This window comes from Hipposideros armiger, unplaced genomic scaffold (genome assembly GCF_001890085.2).
Source record: "Hipposideros armiger isolate ML-2016 unplaced genomic scaffold, ASM189008v1 scaffold_1581, whole genome shotgun sequence".
NCBI lineage: Eukaryota > Metazoa > Chordata > Mammalia > Chiroptera > Hipposideridae > Hipposideros > Hipposideros armiger.
Window position 1 is genome coordinate 129700 of NW_017732931.1, and position 8551 is coordinate 138250.

Here is an 8551-nt window from a genome sequence, read left to right on the forward strand (position 1 = left end):
CCCATCTTCAGAGTTAATTGCTTGTCTGTTTCTTTAACACTTAGCTCACATATCTCCCTTACAGCACTTATCACATTGTCTCATAATTTGTGTCTTTGCTGCCAGATGGTAAACTATGAGACAGCCAGTAAAAAGTACCATTTATTTAAGATGCCAGACTCTTCAAAAGGCTTCACAATACTCACTGAGTCCTGTCAATAACTGCAGGACATATGTACTATTACCCCTTTCTATAGATGAGGCGTGTTAAGTATAAGTGACTTGTCCAACATCATACACGCTTTAGGCACACAAAAATGGTTGTTGGATTGAATGATGGCTAAGTAAAACGGCTTACTAAAAGTGATCAGAAATTGCTGTTTTCCCTGGAGAAAATGAACGCTCTCAACATTATTTTTGATGGAGGAAACAAGCTTCTCTTTCATCTAGTCAGATGTTTTTTTGTTTTTGTTTTTGTTTTTTTTTTTTTGCTTTCTTAAAACTATGAAAAGAAACAACTAATTAATTACCTGGTTGAAGCTCGATTATCAGTTCAGCTTTAAATTTTTACTATTATAACTTTTCCCGATGATATAATAAATGACTTTCTTCTTCACCCCATGATCTTGAACATCCATAGAAGTCCAATATTATTTTATTGTCTATTCAAAATCCTATGAATCAGGACATGCATTATAGTATCAATTGTAGTATTTATGTCAAGAATCTATTATTTTCCAAACACAGAGAAAAAAACGAACTGTTTTCGGTCTTCAAGAGAAACTTGAAAACCTGTCTTTCTGAGGATGTTGTACTATGGCACCAGTAGGAGGCAGGGAGCTGGCTGTGAATGCCAGGTGGGAATAATCCCACACTCCAAACCACCTGCGGTTTCTTGGAGGCCTTTTTCTGCCAGCACTCAAAGGCAAACACATTTTCTTTGCTTTTCTCTGGGGCCTTTCAAGGTTCCAGGCCTTGTATTAACTGCCTGATCTGGTGGGAAGAAAATTGGTTTTAAAATCCTTTTAATTAAAAGTGCTTGAGCAGCTAATGGACATAATCCTTTCAGCAAAAGGAGATGGTATAAAAGCTCCTTCTACATTTTAAAAACCAGGCCTTATTTATATAATGCTTTTATAAAGTTAAAGCCTCTTGGTTTTAATATATACTTTTAGAGCCTGTTACATTGCATGGCAAAAAGAATTAGCCAAATAAATATTTCCTCCATTGCTCCAGTTCTCAATATCCCTTTAACTTATTTGACTGTTTCGACTGATGGCAAAAAGTTATAATGGAGTCATTTACAAATGACACCTTCGTTTTAACCACTATAGACTACTTATGAACTTGTGCCTTAAAATTAAGCAATTGTATCATTTTAATCTGGTGTAAAAAACGTTTCTGAGGTAATTGGGAAAATTACAGCACACTAGCATGCCCCAAGTTGAGAAGAATAAAAATGTCAGCAACAATAAAAAATTATCTTAATAGACCCTGCAATTTCCATTCATAACATTTACAAGACAATATTAACAAACACAAAAGTGGTGTATTTTGCATAGAGAAACAAACGCATAAGATTTTGGAATTGTAAATAACCCACAATTCTGACAACCATCTATCTTAATTAATGTAGCCAGCATTTCATATATGGAACTAATATAAGTTGGGTCTTTGTTTTAATAACATAACAATACTGGAGGAATAAAATAAAGAATGGAATAAAGTAAATTTATTTAATGGTGAATACACAGAAATGAAGAGTTTTAGTTCTGTTTGCAACTGTCCTACAGTAATCACCATTTCAACAACTCACTATTACATGAATGAAAAGGAATATGTCTCAATAATTGTAAACATGTTTAATTGTATTTGCAATAAAAGTAAATTTTGGAGGCCAAATTTTTAGCTGATAAGAGGTTAGGGAGTTTTGGTGTATATCTCTGATAAGGGGCAATAAAAATGTTGAAGGAGTGGCATGCTTTAATAATAAAAGACATGTACCATTTCACAGGTTATTACCATCTTTGTTTGAGCACCATGGGAGGCCCCCTGGGCGTGGGCTTTTAGTGTCTTTCTTTGATTTTGCTTTACCCAAGCATTCTCATGCTAACTTGCAAGAAGGTATGAGAATGGAAGAAAAGACACCTCCAGGTCTCTGGAAGGAATTGAAATACCTCTCTTGTGGAAGTAGACAGTCAGGTCATGGGGGGAACTTTAACAACCAGGTTACATGTTATTCTGTGTGTAGCATTAACATGGGAATCTAGGGTTCTAAAGTACAACACGGTGATTGAGCTAAATGAAGTGCGAGCAGAATTGGGGGGTTCCCTCAATTCTGAACTGAGGAAGTATGATATATAAAAAACCCTAAGGAACGCTGAGTAAAGATAGGCGATAAGGCACTAAGGGAAAATGGAGAGCACTACTAACGTGCCTCACTTGTTGCTACTACCTACTTAGTTATTTGCCCTTCCCACTAGGCTAAGGTCCACGAGTGACTGTTCTGCCTTGTTTTTCACTGTGCTCTCAGCACCAAGCCCAGTGCCCAACACCTATTTGTTGAGTGAATAAGTGATTAAACAACTCAGGTAGCATTCTGGAAGTCGTGGCCATATTCATGTATTAACAATGACAGAACAGTTAGCCTCTATAAAAAATGCTGGTGTTGAAATCCAACCAGCTAACATTAAACAAGATAATTCAATTAATAGGTTATCTTACAAATAATTTTTTATAAATCAAATCACTATAGTTAATTTTGTGTTATTTAAATGGGGCTTCTGTGGGAAACTGGGCAAGTTACTCACCTCCTGTGCCTCAGTAAATGTCTGCATTGGATTCCAGTCAGGCATCTCACAGATAAGCCCGCTGTGCACTAGAAGAGCCACATGCCATAGTACAGACACATGCATGCAAACACATCATGGCTGTTAAGGAAAACAAGTGAAAGACTGTTCTGCTCACATGTAATTAGTTCAAGAGGGACACATGATTATCGATAATGGGTCTTTCTCACAGGGAAGTTGCACTCCCCAGTGGAATATATTGGGTTGTCGGAAAAGTCATAACACATTTTTGCAACAAAAACCAGAAAAAAATACGTCATGACTTTTCAGACAACCCAATGTTTTTATGGGTTGAAGATTAGTAACATTTTTAAATTGAATGAGTCACCAAATATTTTTAAATATTGAATATTGGAATGAGTGCCAAAATAGATACTGTGATTTGGTCATTAAGACACTGAAGCAGACTTTATTTTATATGATTGCTGCCATTCCTCATTGGCTTACAAATGGCATTCATTAACCGGGATGTATCTCTACCACTGCTTGCCCTTTGACCTAACATGCCAAGTTAGTCGAGCCTAGGCTTAAATGAAAGTCATTCAAGTTCAGCATTATTCACTGATTCCTGGAGCAGATTACTTATCAAAACTGTTAAAATCTGGAATTCCAAATAGCAAGGTGCAGTCGGCAATCTTACTCGGCTGTTGCTCTTCACTGCTCAGTCCCCCAGTCTCACTCATGCCTCGGTTTTCTTGTTTATGTAACAGAGGCTGGTGTTGATAAAACCTGCTCTCTCTGTCCTCAAGATCATTGCTGAATTTTCTCCTGATTGCTGGTGATATTTGAACCTCTAAGCAAAGTTCTCTATAAATAGAGAGATTGTAATCACGTCTCTACTGCAATTTTTTTTGAGTTGGACACATAATACTATCAGAATATCCTGTGATAATATTTCTTTTATTGGATATTGGATAATGATAGTAGTACCGACAAGGGGACTTTATTGCTAGATTGAACTCACTGTTGTACATTAAACTTTGTCTCAGATCCAATCAACTTTGGTATAAAGTAAAAATGAGGTCAGAGTCCTCATTAAATCATAGCTTGAGCTGTCCTTACATGAGCAAACTGAATAGTTGCATATATCATTGAGGCATTTCAGTTATTTTTCTTCTTATTTATATTTATATTCTTTTTACAGATGTACCCCTGTAGCAATAAAGAATTCTGCTCCATTAGATTCCCAAACTTATTTTTCAAATACAAAAAACAAACAAAATAAATAAAAACAAAAGACAATGAAATCCAAACAAAAACAATAACAACCTTTCTAGCTTTGTCGTAACGTTATTGTAAACTGTTCTTCTTACAAGTTAAATATGTGGAACCCAAAATTTCTACTGTGCCCCAAATTAAAACACGATATTTATGTTAAAATTCTGAACCAAACAAACAGGTATACAACTCTAAATATTACTGGTTTGTGAGAATAAATAGAATTATGATATGCTTTCAAATATCAAATAATGCTTTCACAGATGTGATTTGTCAGTTTCTCAGCTTTATGATCTCTATCATTCATGCATTTCCAGTTCTAGAATACAGAAGCAACAACAAAAAAAAAACCCCATAAAGTTAGTCTTACTAGTTTGTGCTTGTTTTTCAGGTTAAAAAAAAAAGTTATTTGCAAAAAATGTAAAATTTATTCCAAGAAAATTAACAGGCTACACGGGTAAATTTTGGCAAATGCAACTTTATATTGAAATTCACACATCTGTATCTTAAAGAATGAGACTCACAGACTCTAATGTATTTCTAAAATACCAGAAATCATATTATAAGCTTTCACAAGGTAAATCAGAAATAATTTAAATGACCAATACACTGGATGTGCAGAAAGTATAAACAAGACTGTGCCTTCTGTAGAATAAACGCTTCACAAATTGTGCAAGATGTCATACTAAGGCTGCGGTCTCCCCTTGACAGCTGACTTAAAATATAAACATACATCAACTGCCTCCTTCTTAGAATACACTACAATGGGTAGCACACCTCAGAAGAAAACCTCATTAGCCCGGTGATGTGCACCTTAATTTTCAAACCATGTGAGGAAAAAGGGAAAAGAGTATTAAATGATCGTCCATGCAGTTCCATATGCATGACCATGACCAGGTACTGGTTTGATTTCCCTTGACTATTTGCTCCAATGCTAAATAAGATAAAGATACTAGATAACCCTTTAAGGCAACATGTGTTTATTCTGCATTATTAAAACTGCTCAATTGTGACCAGTTGGTACCATTAACGTTGCCTCTCACACCAATATCTAGCATTCACAAAATAAAAAGGAATTGGAAACATTTTATACCAAATCAACAAAAACCACGTATTACAGTTCAATGCTAGCAATTTCACTAGTAGGTAAGGAAAGTGGTATTTAGAAATTGTAATGTATTAATTAAAAAAAAAGTAAACTCTAATTAGAACCAATATACTGCTTTGGAATGCTCCTCCAAACTTACAAAGTGATTTTTTTAAGTGTGATAATCCAAAAACTGATGGCATGTCTTTACTGGATTACAGTACTTTAGTCCCCAAATATTTTCGTCTTTGCAAAACAATAATAGTATGAAATGTTTTAAAGTCTTCAAACTTCTAAAATTAGTTTTTATCAATACATTTACCTCATGTCAACTTAATTTATTAAGATGTCCAATACTAATTGGTTTTTTTGATGTTTTTTTCATAAGTAGTGATATACACAGCATTTGGCACTGATACTTAGCACCTGCTAATTTCATTATCAAGTTTTTCAACCACATAAAGAAACTTAGGGCAGTGGTTCAGTCCTTTCTTAATTACAAACCTTCACCGGCAGTCAGCAGGATCACTCTGAGATTTAAAATAGGATTATAGGTGAACTATTGCAAAGACTGCAGAACGTTGCCCAAATCCTTATAACCGCTGAGCCCATTTTCGATTTTCTTCTCAAGATATGGCTACAGGCCACATTGCTTAACAGAGGTCATTGTTTCACAAGGCTAGAGAGATTTACAGATGCTCCTTCATATAACACAGTAAGGTTCCCTTGGTAACCTGGATTTTCTGCAGTAAAGAAGGGTTGTGCTGAAACAGCGCCTCAGCTCCCTGTTGGAGAATATGCAGACAAAAGGATTGATTCCTGCTTGGGCAAAACTCATCCAGACAGCAGCTGTTAGAAATCCCCCTGGCACTACAGGCCCTCTTGCAAAAACTCTCCAATAACAGGCCACCAGGTAGGGGCCCCACAAGGTGAGAAAGAGAAAAGTCATTATATAGAACATTCTGCTGATTCTTTTCTCCATTTTGAACTCGTCTAAGACCAATAGCCTTCTTCTGCCTGGGGTGTTTGCATTTTGCCTGATGCCCAACAAGGTGGGTGGTGTGGGACCCCTTCCAAATCCTGCTAGCCAATTGGCAGCTGCCTGGCCACTGGCTCCGGGGCCATGAAAAGTCCAGTTCTGACTGACTGCTGCTACAAACTGGACTGGCTTCATTTTCCTTCGATCGTGGACAAAAAATATCAGCTTGAGGTAGACAAGCTGTGTGGCTAGGAGGATGAGAGCAAGAAGCAGCATGAAACCTAAGGAATCATTAGCCCTGAAGGAGCGGTGTTGGAAGGTGCATTGATCTTCCTCCCTAATGAACGAGTAAGTGCCCACATCTAAAACTGGGGGAAACGCCATGGCCACAGACAGAGTCCACACCATGCAGATCACAGCCAGACACGTCCAAAAGGTCAGCCTCTTTGTATAGAAGCGGTGATGGGCGATAGCTAAGTATCTGGTGACACTGATACAGAACAGCATGAAAGCAGTGTGGAAACAGGACAAAACCCCCAGAAAGGCAATCACTTTGCACGTCAGAGTCCCATAAGTCCAGGTAGAGCCATTTTTGACAGAGTTGAATACAAATGGAAAACAAATTGCAGATCTGAGGATATCTGAACAGCAAAGGTCCAACAGGAAGTAATAAGGTGCTCTATGCAAGGTTTTATCTCTCACTAGCAAAATTGAGATCAGAAGGTTGCCCACCACGCTGACTCCTATTATGAAACCCAAGGAAGTCAGTTTCAGAAAGGCTGTTAGAGGAGAGAGATTTTGCACAATGTTGTCAGCTGCATGGCTATAGTTCGCCATAGATGGATGGAGGAGGATAAAGATACAGCCTCAGTCAAGTCTCATGATCTAGACAGAAGAACAAGGAAAAGATAGATCCATACATTTTACTAAAAATGTAATCCACAAAGAGAACTGATCCGATCTGCAGTCATGCTTCCTCTTTTCTTCCATTTGTTTTGCCATCACAATATCTGGAAAAAAAAAAAAGCTATCAGTTCTTAAGTTAACAAGCAATGATGTCAGGCAGTGTTAACATAAAGCTGTTTATTTATGGGAAGTAAATAAAGTCTTGATTTTGAATAATATTATTTGCCTTAGTAAACATTTTTGCTTGAGATTTCAGAGAATTGGTTTGCTTAGTTTTCTGGGCTAGATGAATTTTAAAATGTCCCTATTTTGGAGGACATACATTTTATTGGGTACATTTAGGGCAGAATGAATAAAATGTTCCACAGTCATAAAATATGCCAGTCCAGGAATTAATCACTAGTGTTGTAAAGGAATCTACAAGATTGCTAATAGGAGACAGAGAGGAGATTACTACATTTATTTGAGTTCTATTAGTATCTGTCAGTATTTTATAGGCAGCTTCTCTGCTGATACCGAGCCAAAGAACCCTTGCAAAATATTTGTCTTTTAACTCAAGTGTCACTATTCATGCTGCATATTATAAGAAGAGTATTTGTTGATTCATCCTAAAGCATAATTTCAACATTAGACTTCTAAATTAGTAGGAACTTGTCCCAGGATTTGATGTGATTTAATCTTTTGTCTCTCCCCCACCCCCAACCCCATCCCATTTTTGGCAAATCTTTTCTCTTTTAAGCACACACGACTATTAAAAATGGTTAATGTAAATATTAGCCAGGGAAACACACCCACAGGAATAATGCACTTCCATTTGTAAACCTTAGCTGCCTGGGTTCAAATGAATTTAACATGAACCCGTATTTATTGGGCAATTAAGCCTTTCTATTTACACGATATAATCTTTGTTGCAAATCACAAGTGGCTTCATTTTAAAACAAAATGCACATTGTTTCCTTGGTGGCTGGGAGCCACACCAGGGAAACCGGCTTCCTCTGTCATTCCCAGGAAGCATCTTTCCTTGGCCACTTCTCACTTGCCCGGAATATGCTGATGGTGGCCCAGGCAAACCTGCGTTCGATGCTTTTACTTTCCCCACTGATACTTCCCTGGGTAAATACCGATCTCATCATGCAACATTACGAAAACTGAAATCCGCCACCCCTGGATTTATAATGGGGGGTGGAGGAGGAGGAGGGAAGAGACATGCATTACATACGCGAAGATGGGGCGACTGCTTCTGTTCCCGGTGATTCGCAGTGTGATATTCCTCAGTCTTGCAACGCTTTCCAGAAATGGAGCTCTGAATAAGCCCAACTGAAGATTCATTGCCTGAATGTACTTCCATTATGCAGTTTATTGTTTAAAAAAACCAAACACCACCTTAGGGAGGGGTTTTCCCCCGTGTGCCTGCAGTTTCATCAACACTGCGCCCTCCACCCCCAAACTTAACCGACAGTATGTCCTCCTACCTGTTGGTGTTGGATATCCCGACAGACTATAGCTTCTTCTTTCTATAAATTGCTGGGGGGG

At 37.6% G+C, this 8551-nt stretch overlaps 1 protein-coding gene across 2 annotated transcripts; it reads right to left on the bottom strand.

Moving 5' to 3' along the window:
• Nucleotides 1–3917: 3917 nt before the first annotated feature.
• On the bottom strand, nucleotides 3918–8551 carry GPR85 (G protein-coupled receptor 85). 2 transcript variants are annotated; one of them, XM_019634317.1, is made up of 2 exons: nucleotides 8238–8545; nucleotides 3918–7122 (listed from the first exon to the last, which is right to left on the bottom strand). In XM_019634317.1, the coding sequence occupies exon 2, from the start codon at nucleotides 6947–6949 to the stop codon at nucleotides 5837–5839; it is 1113 nt and encodes a 370-aa protein (XP_019489862.1). In that variant the 5' UTR covers nucleotides 6950–7122; nucleotides 8238–8545; the 3' UTR covers nucleotides 3918–5836. The 2 variants fall into 2 exon arrangements, with proteins under 2 accessions (XP_019489862.1, XP_019489863.1); XM_019634318.1 differs by having other exon boundaries at nucleotides 4505–7122; nucleotides 8491–8551.

Excerpts from the sequence above, each read along its gene's own strand:
- GPR85 (XM_019634317.1), bottom strand. The coding sequence starts at position 6,949 with ATGGCGAACTATAGCCATGCAGCTGACAACATTGTGCAAAATCTCTCT.